The sequence below is a fragment of the Lissotriton helveticus genome, chromosome 6, assembly GCF_964261635.1.
Source record: "Lissotriton helveticus chromosome 6, aLisHel1.1, whole genome shotgun sequence".
NCBI classification, from domain to species: Eukaryota; Metazoa; Chordata; class Amphibia; order Caudata; family Salamandridae; genus Lissotriton; species Lissotriton helveticus.
Window position 1 is genome coordinate 2,075,059,457 of NC_136067.1, and position 20,467 is coordinate 2,075,079,923.

Below are 20,467 nucleotides of genomic sequence, written 5' to 3' on the forward strand. Positions count from 1 at the left end.
AGTACAGACAGACTCCTTTAATTAACAACAAAGTGGCTCAGGCCTACAGGGACACATGTGCTAGTGTCACAATGGTGACACCTCACTTTGTGGACCCTGGACAGATAATACTAGGTGACAATTACCTAGTGACCAATGCAAGCAATGTCACTACCACCCATGGTATGGCAATTGTTAATTTCTCCTGGGGAGGGGTAACTGGCCTCAAAAGAGTTGTTGTTAGTTCAGACCTCCCTGTAGAATGTTTGCTTGGCAATGACCTAGAAACTTCAGTCTGGTCTGAAGTGGAGTATAGGAACCATGCAGAGATGTTAGGTATAACAGCACATGTCCTTGTTGTGACCAGGTCACAGGTCAAAAATTTCAAAACTGAACAGGCCCTGGATCCTGAAAGTATGGACCAGTTGCCTACCAGGAGGAGAAGCAGTAGGGTTAAGGCAGTGCCTTCCCCCCTGCCTCAGAATGAGGATCAGCCTTCCAAGGAAGCTGATTGTGAGACCCAAAAAGGAAGTCCTAGAAGAGTTTGAGCCTGATCAGGGTGAGTTTCTTGGGACAGGGGGACCTTCATGGGCAGATCTGAGGCAGGTGCAGTTGGACTGCCCTTCTCCTAAACCCCTCAGACAGCAAGCTGCTGCTGAGGCTGCTGGGAATGCTAATGGAACCCATAGAGTGCATTGGGATGAAGGGCTTCTGTATTCAGAGGCTAGAGACCCCAAGCCTGGTGCTTCCAGGAGGTTGGTCATACCTTTGGCATTCAGGGGCTTCCTTCTTACATTAGCCCATGATATTCCCCTTGCAGGACATCTTGGCCAGAACAAGCCTTGGGACAGGTTTGTCCCTCACTTTCACTGGCCTCACATGTCAGAGGATAAGAAGGAGTTTTGTCACTCCTGTGTCACCTGCCAAGCCAGTGGAAAATCAGGTGGCACCCCAAAGGCCCCCCTAATACCACGGCCTGTGGTGGGGGTTCCCTTTGAAAGAGTTGGGATTGACATTGTTGGACCAATGGATCCCCAAACAGCATCGGGGCTCAGGTTTATTCTGGTGGTAGTGGATCATGCCACCAGTTACCCAGAAGCTATTCCCCTAAGGACCACAACAGCACCTGTTGTGGCAAGAGCCCTCCTGTGAGTTTTATCAAGAGTGGGCTTTCCGAAGGAGGTTGTCTCAGACAGAGGTGCAAACTTTATGTCTGGGTATTTGACTGCTATGTGGAAGGAGTGTGGAGTGAACTACAAATTCACCACACCCTATCATCCACAGTGCAATGGTCTGGTGGAGAGATTCAACAAGACCTTAAAGGGCATGATCAAGGGACTCCCTGGAAAGCTTAAGCGAAGATGGGACATCTTGCTGCCCTGCCTTTTGTTTGCTTATAGAGAGGTCCCACAGAAGGGGGTTGGCTACAGCCCTTTTGAACTTCTGTTTGGGTACCCTGTAAGAGGACCCCTTTGTCTGGTGAAGGAAGGTTGGGAGTTACCTCTCAAAGCTCCAAAGCAAGACATTGTGGATTATGTACTTGGTCTCCGTTCCAGGATGGGTGAGTATATGAAAAAGGCATCCAAAAACCTTGAGGCTAGCCAGGAACTCCAAAAAGCCTGGCATGACCAAAAGGCTGTGCTGACTGTTTACCAGCCAGGGCAGAAAGTGTGGGTGTTGGAGCCAGTGTCCCCAGCAGCACTCCAAGACAAATGGTCTGGACCCCACACTATTGTTGATAAAAAGGGAGAGGTAACCTACTTGGTTGGTCTTGGAACTCCCAGGAGCCCCCACAGGGTGCTTCATGTCAACAGATTGAAACCATATGTTGACAGGGCAGACATGGGCTTGCTCATGGCTACAGATGAGGGACAGGAGGAGGAGAGTGACCCGCTCCCAGACCTGCTTTCTCAGAACCCTGATGATGGTTCAGTTGATGGAGTAGCCTTGGCATGCAGCCTCACTGACCAACAGCAACAGGACTGCAGACTAGTTCTACAGTCCTTTTTTAAAATTGGAATTTTTTTTAATTGTCCTCATCCCCCCATAGACTCAGCAGTTTTGACAAGCCGCTTTATACCTCTAGCCATCCACGGCCTTCCTCTTTATCCCGATTACTGGGCGTAATTATTGAACTTATATGCCGATCTCCAGTCCTTAACCATTAATCATATACAGGCGTCGTCCCCACGATGTCAAGGGAGACCAGATATATGTTGGTGATTCTTCATACTCTATACTCGCCATACGTAGACCAGATTTAATCCAACTTTCTCTAGTTGGGGGGGGGGGGGGGCAGAATCCTTCCATCTTATGCAGCTCTCTCTTCTGGCCAAAACCACCAAATTAAGAAGCAAACCCATCTGGGGCTGTAAGGATGTTATATTTTCCTGCTTATTCAAGTCAAAAGAGACCAGAGACAGATCTACCACTATATGCATTTGTAGAATGTCAGTCAATGATTCTCCCACCTTTTTCCAAAATCTGCCCAGTTCTGCACACTCAAAAAACATGTGTATATCATCCACCTTATTAATACGGCACCTCGGGCATGTTGGTACTGAGGTAGAGAGGGCTGCAAATTTGGCGATCCTCGCAGGGGTATAGAATAGCCTGCTTAGAACATAGAAATTATTTTTCTTTAGTGTTGCAGGCTTAATGTATTTATACATTAACTTTACAGAAAGGTCAAACAGGTTTTCGGAATCTTGGAGGAGTGGAGTAGTGTTCCAGGCAGCTACCTGCGGGGGAACTTCATGGTCTACTGCATCTAAGAGGCTGTTATACCAAAATGATACAAATGGGGGTGGGGTCGCACACTACTCACACACCGGCGGTGTCGCCCCTAAGGACTCTGGTCAATGTAGTAAAGTGTTCGCGATGCATCATCTTTCGATCTTCTGCTATCTTCGCTGTCTTCGCCATCCCTGGACACGTGTTTCGGGGTATCACCCCTCGTCAGCAGGGATAGGCCGTGTACTGGGGTTGCCGATGGCTGCCAATATCTGCCAGATGGCGAAGACAGCGAAGATAGCAGAAGATCAAAAGATGATGCATCGCGAACACTTTACTACATTGACCAGAGTCCTAAGGGGCGACACCGCCGGTGTGTGAGTAGTGTGCGAACCCCCCCCATTTGTAACTTTAAAGCTCCTGTGAGCAGTGGGCCGACGAGCCTGGGATCCTGCACCTACGCGCCTGAGTGGTACTATACCTGGCAGATATTGGCAGCCATCGGCAACCCCAGTACACGGCCTATCCCTGCTGACGAGGGGTGATACCCCGAAACACGTGTCCAGGGATGACTAGCTGATGATGCAAAAGCCAAAACAGCATTCTCAACCCCAGGGGGTCATTATCAGTTTGTGGTAATGCCCTTTGGTCTGAAGAATGCACCTGCCACATTCCAAAGGTTGGTGAACCAAGTCCTCTCAGGTCTGGATGACTACTGTGCAGCTTATCTTGATGATATTGCTGTCCTTAGCTCCACTTGAGAAGATCACCTGATCCACCTGAAGAATGTTTTGGAGGCCCTGCAGAAGGCAGGTCTAACTATCATGGCTACCAAGTGCCAGATAGGGCAGAGCAAGGTTGTATACCTGGGCCACCTGGTAGGTGGAGGTCAGGTTCATCCTTTGGAGAGCAAGATCCAGACCATAAAGGACTGGACTGCTCCCACAACCCAGACACAGATCAGAGCTTTCTTGGGCCTGTCAGGTTACTACAGGAAGTTTGTCAAGAATTATAGGTCCATTGTGACTCCTCGAAAGTTCAGTGGACAGTAAGCTGTCAAAAGGCATTTGATGACCTGAAGCAGGCAATGTGCACTGCACCTATTCTGCAAAGTCCAGACTACTCCAAGGAATTAATTGTTCAAACAGATGCTTCTGAGTTGGGGGTAGGAGCTGTTCTTTCAAAACTGAATAAAGATGGTCAAGACCAGCCAATAGCTTTTATTAGCAGAAGGCTGACCCCTAGAGAGAAACGTTGGTCAGCTATTGAGAGGGAGGCCTTTGCTGTGGTTTGGGCCCTGAAGAAGCTGAGGCCATACTTGTTTGGTACTCACTTCAAGATTCAGACAGACCATAAGCCCCGCTTGTGGCTAAATCCAATGAAGGGTGAAAATCACGAAATGCTTAGGTGGTCCATTTCCCTACAGGGGATGGACTTTACAGTGGAACATAGATCTGGGACTGACCATGCCAATGCAGATGGACTCTCCAGATATTACCACTTAAAACATAAAGACTCAACTGGTCAAGGTTAGTTTAATGTCCCTAAGTTTGGGGGGGTTGTGTAGGAGAGTAGGGTCTGCTTCCTATGGTCACCCCCACTTTTTGCTGTGCTTTTCTGGTTTTTCGACATTCATGTGGCTGTGGGCCTGCTAATCAGACCCACAGCCCAGCTGTTCTCTCGCTAAATTGATACCATGTACTTTAGGTACATACCTGATTGTGAATTGGGTCACCTCTGTGAGCCCCTGTATAGTGTACCATAGGTACCCAGGGTATAGGTGCATCCAAGGCCTACCAGGGGCTGTAGCATGTATTATGCCACCCCTGGCTGGCCATCCAAACTGACACCACAGGCTGATCACTCAGCTTGGGTAAGGTGGTGTAATCACCCCTTACTTAGATATAGTATACCTATATATACCCATACATATAGACACATATGCATCTATAAGTCACTCCTATGGCAGGCCTCGACAATCCTGGAGGCAGAGTGCTTGGTTTTATGTGAGAGGGTGCTCTGGCATGAGCTGAGCCCCTCTGCAACTTTCGGAACCATCTCCTTATAGCTGTTCTATGATATAGCCATACCATATACTTTTAAGTGCATTATAATCCTCGCGGTTAATGCTAACTTTGGTTTGGCTTTATCACAACATGTCGTGTAAGGTGTCAAACACTTTGAAATATTACCCCCCACGCCAATTCTGGCGGCGAGGGTAGCATTCTACCCTTCTAGAGGGAGAAGACATGTTGGTTACTGCTTTACCCGGTTAAAGTTAAACAGAGCCTCAGCATCACAAAATGGATGCTGCTGCCACAGACACGAGTCTGACCTCCTGCTGCTGGACGAAACTCCGGCAGGGGAGGCCTGGACAATAGGTTTCCTGCATTGGGAGGTGCTAGCACCTCCCCAGACAGGCTTTTAGTGTATTGGGGCAGGGAGGGCTGCAAAACGAGACACTGCCTAGGGCACACAAGGTGCTCCACGCATTGCCCGGATCAAACCAGTTGCTGGGGCACTCCAGCCCCGCTCTGGCGTGAAACTGGACAAAGGGAAAGGGGTGTAACCACCCCCTTTCCAGGTCCACCCATAGGAGGGACCCAGCAGGTAATCCAGCCCATGGAATCAGTATAAAGATAGGAGTTGTGTCCCCAGGACATTAGATTATCCTGGAAAGAAACTCCGATACAAACTCTTGGACTTTCAACGTTCTATTTCGACTAGAAGACTAAAGACATCTCCCTTGTGGTCAAGGAGTGACCACCCTGTGCAAACAGGCACCATCAGTAACTTGCCGGTCTGCTTTGTCGACGCTCCCGACGGATCCCGAAGACTCAGCGACACAGGAACTGGACTTCCAGACTTCTCTGACTCCGACCCACATCCACGGCAAAGCTGAGACCCGTGGAGGACACGAGAGACGTGGGACCGGATACCCTGGACATCCTGCATTTTGCTAACAGCTCAACTACCGAGGTACCCTCGCAGTTGTGCATTGCGGTACGAGAAGCCCCAGACCAGAGCTCCAGGACAGCCGCGTGGGGCCCGCTCTTGCATTTCAGCTTGACGCGTCTTCCCGGTTGCTAGCCCGTTGGCTAGTGAGCCCCCTGAAGACAAACCTTTGAAACCAACTTGCTTTCCTGGTTGCTCCAGGCTTGCTCCAGCTTCGCTGCAAAGGAGAAGCTCCCCAGACCTTGCTGGTCTGACCTGAAGCCCATCTGCACTTCCTGCGTGGATTGCGTTTGCCAAGGCTTGTTGGGTACAGTCCGAATACCGCCAACACACTCAACTAGATCCTTCGTGGGACAGCTCGAATCCAGCTCCTGGTCGTCGTCGACGCCTCCTGGTCCTTGTGGCTGTAGAGACAAGCTTCACCTCTTCACCTGAGATCATCGCGACATCGCCTGGTTCCTTCCTGGTTCCTTCCTATGCCGACGATACCCAGATCCTCTTCTCTCTTTCAGCAGGTAATACCACCCAGCCCTCTGATCCTAGATCTGGCCTCTGTAAAGTGGTGACCTGGAAGAACGCCAACTCTTTAAAGCTTAATGGCGATAAGACGGAGATCCTGATCTTGGGTAAAGATCGAAACCTCTGGGGCCCACAACATTGGCCGCCTGAAATGGGTCCTCTCCCTCAACCCTCCTCCCACGTGCGTAACCTTGACTTCATCGTGGATGACTCTCTCTCCATGCGTCAGCAGGCAACTAAGGTTGCTGCCAGCTGCTTTACCATTCTGAAATGGTTGAGAAATATTGTGTGGATGCAACCACCACATGCCCAGCGTACAGTAGTCCAAGCCCTTGTCACCTCTCGGCTGGACTACGGGAACGTGCTTTACTTGGGCGTAAACAAAGAGGTTACACGGAAATTACAGCGAGTACAAAACTCAGCGGCTAGATTACTCTGCTGTGCTCCCAAACTCTCACCCACATCTGGGCTGCTGGCTGATCTCCACTGGCTTCCAGTGGACAAAACGGGTCAAGTTTAAAGCTTTCACTTATATGTTTTGCATTAAACACTTACAATCGCCCCACTACTTGCAACTTTTAGCCTGTCCCTATGTCCCTCTTCGAAACCTCAGATCCTCTACTCAAGAAAAATTTGGAGTCCCTAAAATCAGGCTTTCCCGTGGGGGGGGGGGGCGCTCTTTCTCGTATTTAGCCCCTACCCTTTGGAATAGCTTGCCGGTGCCTCTCAGCATGCAACCTAACCTCCTTATATTCCGTATATCCCTGAAAACACTGCTTTTTCGCCAATAGGCTGCTCTTCTCTATGCTGTTCCTGTACAGCGCCGGGAAACCCTTTTGGGTAGCTGCGCGCTGATATACAAATTCAAAAAAAAAATAATTCCTGGTCACTGGCTAGTGACCCAGACTCTGTCCCCTCTGCTATCAGGATCTTCAGTTCCTCGATCCACCCTTGGATCCACCCGACCACTCTTCCTCTGTAAATGTAAAATGTAAATTGATACTTGTATAGCGCACTACTCACCCGGAAGGGTCTCAAGGCGCTTGTACGAATACCGCTGTGGAACCCATCCTGGCTTTCCCTGTGAGGTGTCCACTCCTGGGCACCCCCAAGGTGGAGGCCAGGCATCCTTAGCTTCGTTGTGGCCGTTGTGGAGATTAAGCAAGCTATTGCCCAGAGTTGCAGAGTGGGACTCCATGATTGGAATAGGCACCGAGGCGAGAATGATCAGGTCCGTGGAATTTTTGAGCCCAAGACCCGCCGAGGCGGGGAATTGAACCCTGGTCCCGGGCTAGACCTCTGCATCAGGGTCTGCCGCTATAACCATTGAGCCACACTTCTCCACACTTCTCCTCTGGCAGCCTGCAGCACTTATTTGCAGATCTCCAATGAAAGCATCGACGAAACCTGACACCAAAAGGCACCTATGCACCCGGCTTCCCTGGGTGAGGTAACACGAGTACTCCGGTGCTCCCGTGGGTCTTGACTCTCGAAGTGTCCTAGTCTAAAGGGGTTTTGTCGTAGTCCATCCGGAAGTGCCCTAAAACAGTAACTTTGTAACTTCTTCGTTCTCCATTATAAGTCAATGTGAACACGCGCCTGTGTTTAGACACTGCAGGCGTCTCCCGTGGGTCTCCTACTTCCTAACCTTTGGTTGTGTAGTGTAGCCCCAGCGATTCCCTAGACCCTAGGCCTATTTACTATTTCTGTAGTGGTCCTTATACCACTTACTTAGTATATGGTTTGTGAGGCCCCTAGGGCAAAACTGTATTTGTGCAACTTATCGTATGCTAATTGAGTAACTTGTGATGTACTGCGATCTCTGACCTCATAAAGAGTACAGAGGGGTTGTGTTATAAATAAATACATATATGTTTGATATATACCTTGTGTGGTGTCCTTTCATTTGGTATTCAAGTGATTATAATTGGTAAAACAGCTGGCTTCACATGCTCTCTGAAGTCTTGGCCTATGACTGCTGGTCCATGCTACCAATAGGATAGCTTGTCTATAAGGTTGACTTTACTACCACCATCAATAAGGGTCGTTTAGACTGGTGCAAGGTGCCCACTAGAATAGTGGACATCATATGCCAGGCTAACTTCTCACAGAGATGGCCAAAAGTCCCTAAACATGTATCAAACCTTTGTACAAGTCTACAAAGCGTATATACCTAACAAGGGCTAGCCTTCTAACCATATCAGACTCCACACAAAAAGTAAAACGAACATCAAAAGGCAATAGATGAGTAGCTCTTAATAATGGTTTGCCGTACAAGGACCATCCTGGCAGCACAAGAGGGGCCTAGTTATAGCCAAGTTACTAGAAGAACATTACTAGCGGGAAGGGCCATGGTTAGGATCTGATGTGCCAGTGCCTGCCATTTGTCTTATTGAATATTGTTTGTACAACTTTGAGGCAACAGCAATAAAACTAAAGTTAATTAAATGTTTAAAAAAAACCGAAGTCTAGCAGCTAATTTTAGATGTTTATGTTATCAAGGCTCCTAAAGCACTTTTTGCATATGTCCGTAGAGTGTGCTTTGCCAGTGACTATCATCTTCACCTGGTCAACTTTAGTTGCACCAAAAAACTGTGACTTCTACGCAGTCATGACTGCAAAAAAGATCACTACTCAGGAAACGGAAAACTGGAACAAACCCACAAACTGAATCATAGAAATACCTCAAATAGAAAGATACTCTGCTCGCACAAATACAGAATCACGTCTGATAACTTTACAACTGCTTAGTTAGAGGTAGAAATAATCCCAGATTATTCTTAATAAAATGTCGTTAGAAAATGTATTTTTTAAATAAAATAATTAGGAGCTACCTCTATTTTTGTATCCTTTAGTAGAAGAAATGTATATTTGCTAATACTTATCAGCGGATTCAATGCCATTCTGAACTTATACTAGTTCAAAGTTCAAAACAAGCTTTATTCGATTTCGGATATTAAAATCATAAAAGCACAAGATAAAAAGAGCACGTTTTACAAGTTGTACAGTCACATAATTAGTTACATAGATTCATATGATATGTACAAACTTCCAGAACATACAAAACTTCAAAAGCAGTTATTCATAAAAACTGTTTACAGTATTAACACCATTACATTGTGTTATGAAGTTTTATCACAAGTTTTAAAAACTAATTACTGCAAGGATAACATACTCTTCATCTAATTGCTGCAGCTTGGTAAAGGCTAATAGGCAAGTTTGAATCCCCCATGCTTTAACTACAGGTAGCAAAAAGGCCCTTCGAGGTGCCTGGTAAAATTTACAAAAGAAAACACAATGTAAATTTGATTGATACGAGGTGTCATCGCAAGGACATACAAGATTTTTCATGGACCAATTATTGCAAAGGGGGAAAGTTATCAGACGGAAAAAGGTCCCTAGCCTAAAACGAGTCAACAGCATGCGGGCATAGGGGCTTGGTACAAGTTCGAGATACTTTTGTAGCCCCTCCTGTGAGGTGATTTGCTGATATCTTAGAATGGTATATTACCCTTTTTCAGAGTTCCATCTAGTGCCACCCAAGTGGTCAAGTACCATCTTTTTCAGCATACCTCTCGATACCGTCTCCATACTAGATGGCTTAACAAAGAATTCTAAATGTCCTATCTCCTTGAGCATGGATCTAACATAGGATAGCCAGTTGATATTGGCTGCTCCGTCAAGAGCAAGATAATCCTTAATTAGGTCTCTATTCAAGGAGGTCTCATCTGTTACCCAGACCTTATGCCAAAGGAGTATAGGAGAAGTCCTAATAATGTCTGAAATGTAAGGGAGACCAACTTCTATATGTGTCATATAAGTGGATGAAGTTTTAGGAACACCCAGTAAGTGGCAAATAAGCTGATTTTCGCAGCTCTGTATCATCTGTACATTATCAGTCCCCCACACGCCCGCGCCATAAGTGGCCGTAGAAACGCATTTAGATTTATAGATATAAATCAATTCTTTTACTGGTTTTCCCCCTAACTTAGATGCAAAATTTCTTAAGGCTCCCATGGTGCGCGTAAAAGCTAATTGCCTAGCATTTACTGCTGTATGCCATCTTCCCTTCCTATCAAAATGTACTCCTAGGTAGGAGAACCTATCCGTGGATTCAATTCTCCTACCATCGAGGTAAATAGGACAGGCCACCCTCTTTGTCCCCCTCCCGCAAGACATTGTGTAAGTTTTTGATATGTTAACTCTTAAACCTCTATCCTTCATAAAACTAGAGAATTTATCCACTGTCCTCTGTAACCCTAGCCTAGTTCGCGACATTAAAGCCGCGTCGTCGGCGTAGAGTAATATGGGTATTGAGTTTCCACCAATCGTTGGATAGTCATGCTGTAAATCCCCAGGGTAATGTCCGATGGAATTGACATAAAGGGTGAATAACAGGGGTGCTAAAATGCACCCCTGTCTAACCCCCCTCTTTATGGGGAATTTATCCGAGCACTCCCCCATTCGGCCATACCTCACCCTTGCTCCTGCGTCCCTGTATAATTCCTTTATGAATTAAATGATTTGACTGTCCACACCCATGTCGCTCAGTGTTCCCCATAAAAGCTTATGATCTACACAGTCAAAAGCAGAGCTTATGTCAATAAAAGTAATAAAAAGGTGTCCGCTCTTTGCATGTGTATATTTTGAAATTAGTAGTGCCAGGTTTAAACATTGTTCCACCGTCCCTTTGCCTGATCTGAACCCATACTGCAGGTTAGAAATAATTTGGTTCTCCTCCCCCCAAGATTGAAGCCTATTTAAAATAATACGGCCCGCCACCTTAATCAATGCATCCAACAGAGAAATAGGGCGATAACAAGTAGGATCGCTCCTATCACGTTTTTTGAAGATAGGAACGACTATGGCGTCAGACCATGAGGATAAAAAACCGTGATTATTAGCCTTATTTAAAACGTTCGTTAACATGGGTGCCCAGAGATCTAACTCGGTCTTGTACACATCAATCGGTACGCCATTCGGCCCCGGAGCTTTTCCTGCTGAGTTGTCTTTCATTGCTTTAATATCCTCCTGACAGCTAAAGGTTATAGCTAATGGGAATGGACTGAGATGATGACTGACAGGGGGACTGACAGTCCTGTCACTGGGGAGGTTCCCGATGTAACAAGAGATGGCTCTTTCATAAAGATGTTTGAAATGAGTCACCCAGGTATCCCCAGTTATCGCGATGTCTATCGAATCAGCCTCTTTAGTTTGAAGATAGGGCGCATTTATCACCTTCCAGAAGGCAGTGTTGTCTCTGTTTTGAGATGCTTCTTTTAAGGCCTCCCATGCCTCTTTCTTCAATGTGGCTTTCCTCGCCTTAATTGTATTTTTATATGACTTTCTGGTTAGCCGAATTAGGTCTGGGTTTCTTGGTGTTGCCTGTAAGACCTTTTTAAGCGTTGATAATGCGTTAGTGCAGTTGCTATCAAACCACCTGTTTACCTTTGGTGCCGCTTCCCGATATTTTCTGGTCAATAAAGTTTTTATGACGGCTTGTATTTTTGAGAAAGAGTCCAATACCTTATCGGGATCTACATCTTGGGCTAGACAGATGGACATATCATCAAAAGATGCCATAACTACTTTTTTCAGAAAACCTGAAGGCTCCACCTTATCACATTTAATGGTGTAGCCGTTTTTTGAAGCTAATCTAATCTTTGGTGTATATACAGAGTTGGCCCCTGCCCTACATGTATTTCCCTTAATCTGTATAGTAAAAGATATAGGAAAATGGTCACTAAGGGGAGACTGACCGGTTTCCCAGGTTACTACCAGCCCTGCATGGGAAGCGGAGATTAGTGTAAAATCAATTATGGAGTTACATCCCCTACCATTGAATGTTGGGCGGAACGGAATGGTCGGACTACATACCTCGTTTACAAAGGACAAGTTGAAGTAAAAGAGGATATTATTAAGGGTACTACCCAAGGTCGTATGATTTAAATGAGTGGGGCAATCTTCCCCATGCTCTGCTAGGCCGCACATGCCCGACGAGCGATAAGGACAGATGGTGCAATTAAAATCCCCCACCCATATCACAACCTTTTCTCCGGCTGTCTGATCACTTAAAGTAGTTAAGCACAACAGGAGCTTATTGATCGTGGTCTCAGTCAAATGCGATGGAATGTTATTATAAAAATTAACTACGATCATATTATTCAAGTGGCCCCAAGTGAGCGACAATATCTGGTAGAACTCAGAAAACAGAAACCTGTGCACTTTGATGCCCGCAGTTGTCGACACGTACGTGCACAGGCCCCCTCTATTTCGACCCTGTACACTAGCCACCGCTGGTGTGTGAAAAGTTTGGAAACCATTTATATGTCTTTCCTCGATGGACCATGTTTCTGTAAACAAAAAATGCTGTGTTCCACCACAACATCTAACCAGTGTTTTTGGGACACTTTGCTTGCCAAACCAGCGACGTTCCAAGAGAGAAAAGTATGCATGAAGTCCCTAGGTTTAAGGCCTTTATTCTCTAAGAACAAGTCTGCTTTATCTCCAATGATTAAGGAAGAAAAAGTGACCCTTGGGACCATATCAGTGTCGGAGGACATACATTTGTCAGCCGCTGGACTCACCCTGTCTGTTTGCCCATAGTTACCTCCCTAACGGAGACAATATTTAACTCATTTAAATCTGGACTCACCATGTCTAACTGTTTGCCCATAATTGCCTCCCTAACGGAGACAGCATTTAACTCATTTAGATCACTTCCAGCCCGCCGAACTTATACTATATATCTTTTGTATTCAAAGTGGCTTAATCTTCCACTCATACTAGTGAACTGAATCTCCAAATTGCACGCTCAAATGAATGCATCGTCAAGTTGCTGGTGCACACTAACAACTAGATGATGCATTTGTTTCAGTGCGCAACTGAATATATTTATGTGGCTTTTTTCCTGAATCCTCTTTAGGTAGGATTCAAATAGATTTTGATCACTTCTTCATTTGATGGATGGTGCATCCTATTTACTTTCCTGATGAATACCCCACTTAACTAATTACTATGGGTCGAAACACCAACTAATTAGAATGTTTGAATGGCCATTTAAAGGATATTGTTTCACTGAATATGGATAACGAAGTATACAAAAACCCTTTAATATGAACTATGCAAACTGCAGCCATTTGCTTTAACACTGCATTTTAAATTGTTTAGGTTCCCTTGTTCTCACTCTGATCACAACTCGGGAGCACTGCGTCTTCGCCTTTTATGCGTATCTTTTGGAGCACCCTCTTGAATGTTGCTTAAATGTGTAAACAATGTTATTCTAACTTCATGTGAAAAGTTAGGTATCGCATTCCAATCCAGACTCTGAGCTTTTCTAATACTGTATTGAATACCTGGAGGGGTTTGATAGCAGACCTTTAGATACTATGTATGTGAAATGTTTTAAATATTTCTGACAGACTACGATTGGTTACACTGACATTTACTCAAGGAATACAGGGTTGCCCCGTTGTCGTTAACTCAACATGTAATCCTGCCTTGCGTAGAAACATTTTCAGTCAGTCTAGATTTAAAGCACATGTTAATGGACAATGTGGGATGCCTGCCAAACAGAAGAAACATGAATGCCTGTGCACTTGTACATATTTTCCATGGAGCTCAAATACATCTACAACTTTACGTGCAGCCGCTATGACTTGCTGGATGACACTGCATCCGAGCGCCCCTCCTACAAAAGGATTTGAAAGCCAGGACCGGCTGTCAATGAGGGATCGATGGTACATCATGCGGGCATCAGAACAGAGAAAGACTCCTGCATCTTTACAAGGTCTAAATGCCATTGTCCTCCTGCAGCTATGATTTATCTTGGCCAGGCTATGCTCAGCTCTTTCTTATGAATGTTTTAAAATATATTTTGTATTCCTTTTATTTTAACTTCTGTAAAACATAGCATTGTTTATGCGCCCACATTTGACTTAATATACAAAAAGCTAACACAGTCTTTTCTTAAATAAGCACAGTGATGGCAGTCTTGAAAGTTAGAGGTTAGGGAATAGTATTGTTATGTCAGAAAAGGAATTGGACAAAAGCTAGAGCTATGCAAGTCTCCCTGGAATATATAGTCATTGATCAAAAATATGGCACATAAAAATAACCACAAAATTGAGAACATCATTAAAACATTATGGCAAAGACAAACTCCTGGCCACGTGAGGGGGTCATCTTTCATTTATGAAGCTTAACCTCTGGATGTCACATTCCACCACTTGGCCACACTCACTTGGGTTGTAGCAGTATGCACCATTTCTCCTTTGGGGATCCTGCAGAGGTGTGGAATAGAAGTCTTCCTCCAATGTATAGTATTCAGGGTGTTCTTGCTTGACATTCAGTGAAGCGCCAGATGCAGAGGCCAGACGGTCTACAACAGAAGAGAACATAGCTGAAATAATCATGACTGAGTTTTTTTAATTGCAGTTCTATCCCTTGTTCTGCAGCATAGCACCCTAGGTTGTAACATCCCTCAGCTCTAAGTTGGTCAGCTCAAAATACAATATTTGACTTATTTGTGCATATCTTCTACTACATAGTAGAAAGAGCCTTTCTACTAAGCCCCACTCAGAAGCTTCGTGTACCATGCCAATCCTAGTACTTTACCTACCCAAGTTACAGCAACTTTCTATGCAATTCCAAAGGTGTTCACATCATCCAATGCAAGTGATGCTATTCTAAGAGTGCTGCAATTCAGATCAAATAATAATCGTTACAAACAATGGTGAACAAGTGGCTGTTTCCGAGGACTTGTCAGTGGTACCTCTAACTGCAATTTATTTCACCAGCAGACCTTGACCAGCGGCTATCCAACATCATGGAGGCCTCTTCAGCTACAGTCTTCTTTGCTCCACTCCGCCTTACCCCACTGAGGATTTTTGACTTCCATTTCAGAGAAAATGAAACTTTTGACAGGGTTGAACCTGGTTTCTGTATTCGGTCTGCACTTCATCGTGGCTGGTCTTCACTTGCACCTAGGTACCAGTCAAGCGCAACCAGATGACAGCAGTTGGCGCTTAATGCTGACCTGCTGAAACTTCTTAATAGATGCCATTTCATTGCAAAATGTATAGTTCTGAAATGTGAGGTAACCGGAGTTACCACACGTATGAGAATTTGTGGCCAACTTGTAATGTGGACCCTGCATTAAAAATCGCATGTGTTAATTAACCCGTCAGAATTTAACAGGAGATCACTCATGATCATTCATCTACTAAAGAGGCTGATGCTACTGCGAAAGTCATGCCTCGCATACCTCTTGACTCATAATCATATTATGAGTCGCTAAATTCAGGATATAATCACACCTTTTATAATTTTATACCATTGGGACTGGGAATTTAGGAGGTGTGATAATGAACCCATGTAATAAGTAGAGTCATTTAAAATGGGGCATGGCATGGAGATGTTTTAAACACCTAAATCCACATGTAGCTCTATTTTACGAGGCATTTTCACTTGAAGAAAATTCAGGGGTGTGTGGTTAATTACCACCAAACTTGTAACTCCAATCCATGTGCATACAGGAGTTTGTGCTGGCACTAAATGTAAGGCCTCTCATAATTAAGACTCTTGTATCTAAAATATCAGAGTCTGGGAGATGGGGGCATAATAATTGTCATGCAGTGTTTTAGCATTCTACACTATAGTGCAAAGAGCCTAATGAATTAGAAGGAATTATTAGGAACAGCCTCAAGAACCATACTTTATAAATACATGCTCTAGGTTATTTAATTTTCTTAGGTCTCGCCACAGACAACATTAGCTGTCTCGTAAGACCTATTTTCACAACTACATCAATCAATCAATCATAACATTTGTAGAGCACACTACTCACCCGCTAGGGTCCCAAGGCGCTGGGGGGGGGGGGGGGGCGTCGCTACTGCTCGAACAGCCAGGTCTTGAGTTGTTTCCTGAAGGAGAGATGATCCTGGGTCAGCCGAAGTTGGGTGGGGAGGGAGTTCTATGTCTTGGCCGCCAGGTAGGAGAAGGATCTTCCTCCGGCGGTGGATCTGCGAACACGTGGGACGGTGGCGAGGGCGAGGCTGGCGGAACGGAGCTGGCGAGTGGGTGTGTAGAATGCAAGGCGGCTGTTGAGGTACTTGGGGCCCATGTTGTGGAGAGCCTTGTGTGCGTGGGTGAGGAGTCTGAACGTGATCCTCTTGTTGACGGGGAGCCAGTGCAGGTCTCTCAGGTGGGCAGAGATGTGGCTGTAACGAGGGATGTCCAGGATGAGTCGTGCAGACGCATTCTGTATGCGCTGGAGTCTTTTCTGGAGTTTGGCTGTGGTTCCGGCGTAAAGGGTGTTCCCGTAGTCCAGTCGGCTGGTGACGAGGGCCTGGGTGACCGTCTTCCTGGTTTTGGTGGGGATCCACCGGAAGATCTTTCGGAGCATGCGCAGGGTGTTAAAGCAGGACGACGAGACGGCGTTGACTTGCTTGGACATCGTAAGAGAGGAGTCCAGGATGAAGCCCAGGTTGCGAGCATGGTCCGTTGGCTTGGGGGCGGTGCCCAGGGCAGGGGGCCACCAGGAGTCGTCCCAGGCAGAGGGAGAAGGTCCCAGGATGAGGACTTCCGTCTTGTCTGAGTTCAGTTTCATCCCCCACACATACATACTTGATATACACACACATAGGGAAAGGAGCTTTTGGTGGTCGCCTTTCAGTCTATGGCTGGTTTGCACACGCCCCCTTAAGACACAGGCTGGTTGGGTTGCTTATCATGTTTTTGGGCTAGCCCACAGCACATTGGGTATCTACACATTTATTACCTATACATTGAATGATTTCTGCGCTATCTTCTTTTAAAATATTAATTAATCCTAGATATAAAGATGAAACCAGCCACTTCATAAAAATGTATTAAATATAAATAAACTTTACGGTTAAAACCCATACTTTGTTCCCTTCCTGCCTGACACCTCTGCGTTGCTGCTTGGTGCTGAGTGGTTTGAAGGCTATCTGCACACTCAGCACCAATCGAATCGATGCTCTGTTAATTTAATTTTAAATTACATTTTTAATTTTTACAAAATAAAGAGCATATTTCTTTTTAAAATACATTGCCTGAGGAGAATCCCACTTAACTGAGGCGAGCATAAATCCAAGCCATTTAACCTCTCTGTTAGAAGTTTGCTCCTTCAGGGTCACCAGGGACTTTTGTGGCCTTGTATTGAATCCTATTTGTGTTGGCTGTAGAACTTTGCAAACTTTACCCCTGTTAACTATTGGTAAATTGCATGTGCTCTCTCCGTTAAACATGGTAAAACGAGTATACACATGATTGATACATTTAATTTGCATATAAGTCTCTGGTATACCTGTACTCAGGGCCTGGAATTTAAAAGCTGCTATTGGGCTGCAGCAATTATTGTGCCACCCACTGGTTAATTTGTAAAATAAAAAGTGCCAGGTACTCCTCAGGAGGCAGCGCTAACAGGAGAAATGTGCTGGTGCAAACTGCCTCCTAAATAGAGCCCGGCACTTATTATTCTGGAGAAGACTTGGCTTAATGGCTAGAGCTGGCCACTTCGGAGCTGGGGAACTGGGTTTGAGTCTCTGCGTGGCTCAACATCTTGTGATTCTGGGGAAAAGCAAGTGCCTTCTAAATTAGTGTCTCATTAACTGGTGCTATTAGCGCTGGTGCCAAGGATTAGGTACAGGTACAGAGCACCGGCTCAAATTAAGCACCGCAAATACAATAGCACTGTACCATATTTCCAGGCCTGCCACTGCAGCCTGGGTGTGATGTTTTAAACTGCCAAAATAAACTTTTTGCAAGACCCAAACCTTCCTTTCTCATACTTATAATCCACCTCTAAGGTAGGCCTAAAAGCCTACAGAGTAGGGTGCATGTGTTAAAAGGTCAGATATGTATATTTAGTTTTTTAACAGTCCTGGAAGAGAAACACCTTTAAAGTCGCTTTTCACTAAGGCAAGGCTGATTCTCCCATACATTAATACTGGTTTACAGTATTCTACTTAATAGGTACTAAATTCAGCTAGAAAAATGTTTCAAGGGCTCATTTAAGAGTAATTTAAATGCCACCATAATGGTAAAATTGGATTTTAATTTACTATTTTGGAAATGGCATTATTAGACAGTTGCCATTTTCCTGCCTAAAAATGCCTTTTTTGCTAGTATCCAGTTGCAAGCTAATCCAATAGCTCTCTGAGGTGAGGTGTTTACTGCTCCCAGACAGTGGACAAGGGGTTCTTGGTTTGAGGGATGGGAATGAATCCTCACTTGACAGGATTGCTTGGGGGCTGTGTCCAGCCCCTTCCTGGGCTTCAACCGATGCCTAACTTGTCACTGGCAGACGAAGCTCACACCTAGGCCTGCCTTTCTTTTCTCTCTCTAGTAAGACTGGCATCTAACCCAGTGGGAGGGGAGGTAATTACCTGAACCGGTTTAGGGAGTGGACAAAGGCTTGTTCTCCACCTACAGGCTGGCACAGGGCATAAAATTGGACCCCACTGACCTCTCTCCAGAACACTCCTGGACCTATGAAGAGTCAAAAGAAGGACTGCCTTGCTGTCTAAAGAATCTAAGGAGGATTGACCTGCCTGCTTTGAACCTTAGAGTCCAGAAGTGACTCCAAGGGTCAGTTAGCTGATCTCCTGTTTGAGCTACAGGGACACAACAAGCTTCCAGAGGCCTCTCTCCCTGCACCTGCCCAGCTGGGCAGTTCCGAATGGACCTTCCCTGACCCCTGCTGCTGGCCTCTGTTTGAGTGAGTCCTAACCCCCAAGTGGTGCCCTACTGCAGGGCCTGGATGCTTGGCTGGTGTTAGACTGTACTCCCCCTGTCTCCAAACGGCAAGAAGTGAGACTTTTGCCAACTTTCTTCCTGGAGAACCGACGGAGACCAGGATCGCCATTGAAGCTGCGGCCGTCAATGTCGAATCATTGGTTCCAGAAAGGTTTCTATGTCCAAACGTAGAGAGATCGTCATTGGAACCAGAGTCGAGCAGCACCTGATAGCTCTTGAGGCCTTCCTAGGCAAAGACTTTGTCCTTTGCCCGCTTAGACCTTTGCACCCTTTGTTGATGACCACACCAGGACCCAACTCTTCAGCAGCCTACGTCATTGAGACCTGCTTTGAATCCAGCTTGCCCTGCCAACAACTGGTCAACAACCACTTTTTCTCCATACATTTTTCAGAATCAGAAGGTAGACTTTCCACGTGGACGAACTTGGTATCTAACCAACACTTCTTTGCAGTTAGTTAACTCTTGACTTTTACCTGGTCTAGTGCAACCAGATAACTGCAGTTGGTGTTTTGTGCATTTTGGTGCTATTTTTAATTAAAACTTTCAAAATTCATATCTCTGGTTGTACTTAACCCTTTGGGTACTCATGACGCAATGGTTCCATCATAAGCACCAGTGCTCCTGTGCTTATGATGGAACCATAATCATGTCACGAGCACATGCTCAGAAAATCCCTCTGCTGCAGACAGCAGAGGAATTTCCCATATTTTTTTGCCTGGGGAGGTGGGAAAGAGCTTCCCAAACCTCTCCAGGCCTGTTTTGTGATTTCCTTGCAATGATGCGTGCTATCGTCATTGCAACGAAAACAAAACTGAAACTTAGTTTCAGTTTCTCAGTTTTGGTGCTTGTGGGGCTATCTCAGCCCCCCCCGAGCACGGAAAAAAAAAAAAAAAAAGAAAAAAAAAAAAAAAAAAAAAAAGAAAACTCCTGGTGTAGGTCAGTGTATTGCGTTGAATTACTAATGAGTAGCTGCAACCAAGTCAGAATCCCACCGCTAGGCACCAAATGTTAGAACCTGGGATGTCAGGTCACCTAGGGTAGCCTGGCCTAGGGGTAAGACATGCAATTCTAGAGGCACAAGTGTGAAGGTTGCAAACCACCCAGCAGTAAATCCACGCAATAACACTTAAAAAGGACACTACACCAATCTGTTAGGAAAATAAGTACTTGTTTATAAAAATAATATCTTTGCTCTCTTTTGACACTAGACTTCACAGTTCAATATAATGCATTTGGTCAGGGAAAAAGAAACATCAGTACGTTTAAATATGCCAAATAATGTCAAAAACACAGTACTCTTAAATTATCATCACATTACATTTGAATGACTTATAATCAGTAGCTCTATCTTCAGGAATGTTAACTTATTGCAGTATTTGTCATCAATTATACATTCAAACAATCCCCAACATTGATCAGTTTCGATTACAGTGAGGAGTTTCAGTTAAACCAGAAGTTTGATTAGAGACCAGCAATCTCCCTGAGGAAATTATTCCTTCA

The 20,467-nt window shown here is 45.2% G+C and overlaps 1 protein-coding gene across 3 annotated transcripts in view; it reads right to left on the minus strand.

Annotated features, from left to right (window-relative positions):
- The window catches only part of LOC144764018 (uncharacterized), a 284,209-nt gene that overhangs the window by 223,867 nt on the left and 39,875 nt on the right, over window positions 1-20,467 (minus strand). For all 3 annotated transcript variants that reach the window (XM_078650148.1, XM_078650147.1, XM_078650146.1), the window contains one exon: window positions 14,429-14,566. In XM_078650148.1, coding sequence (XP_078506274.1) covers window positions 14,429-14,566 — 138 coding nt within the window. The remainder of the gene's footprint in view (window positions 1-14,428; window positions 14,567-20,467) is intronic.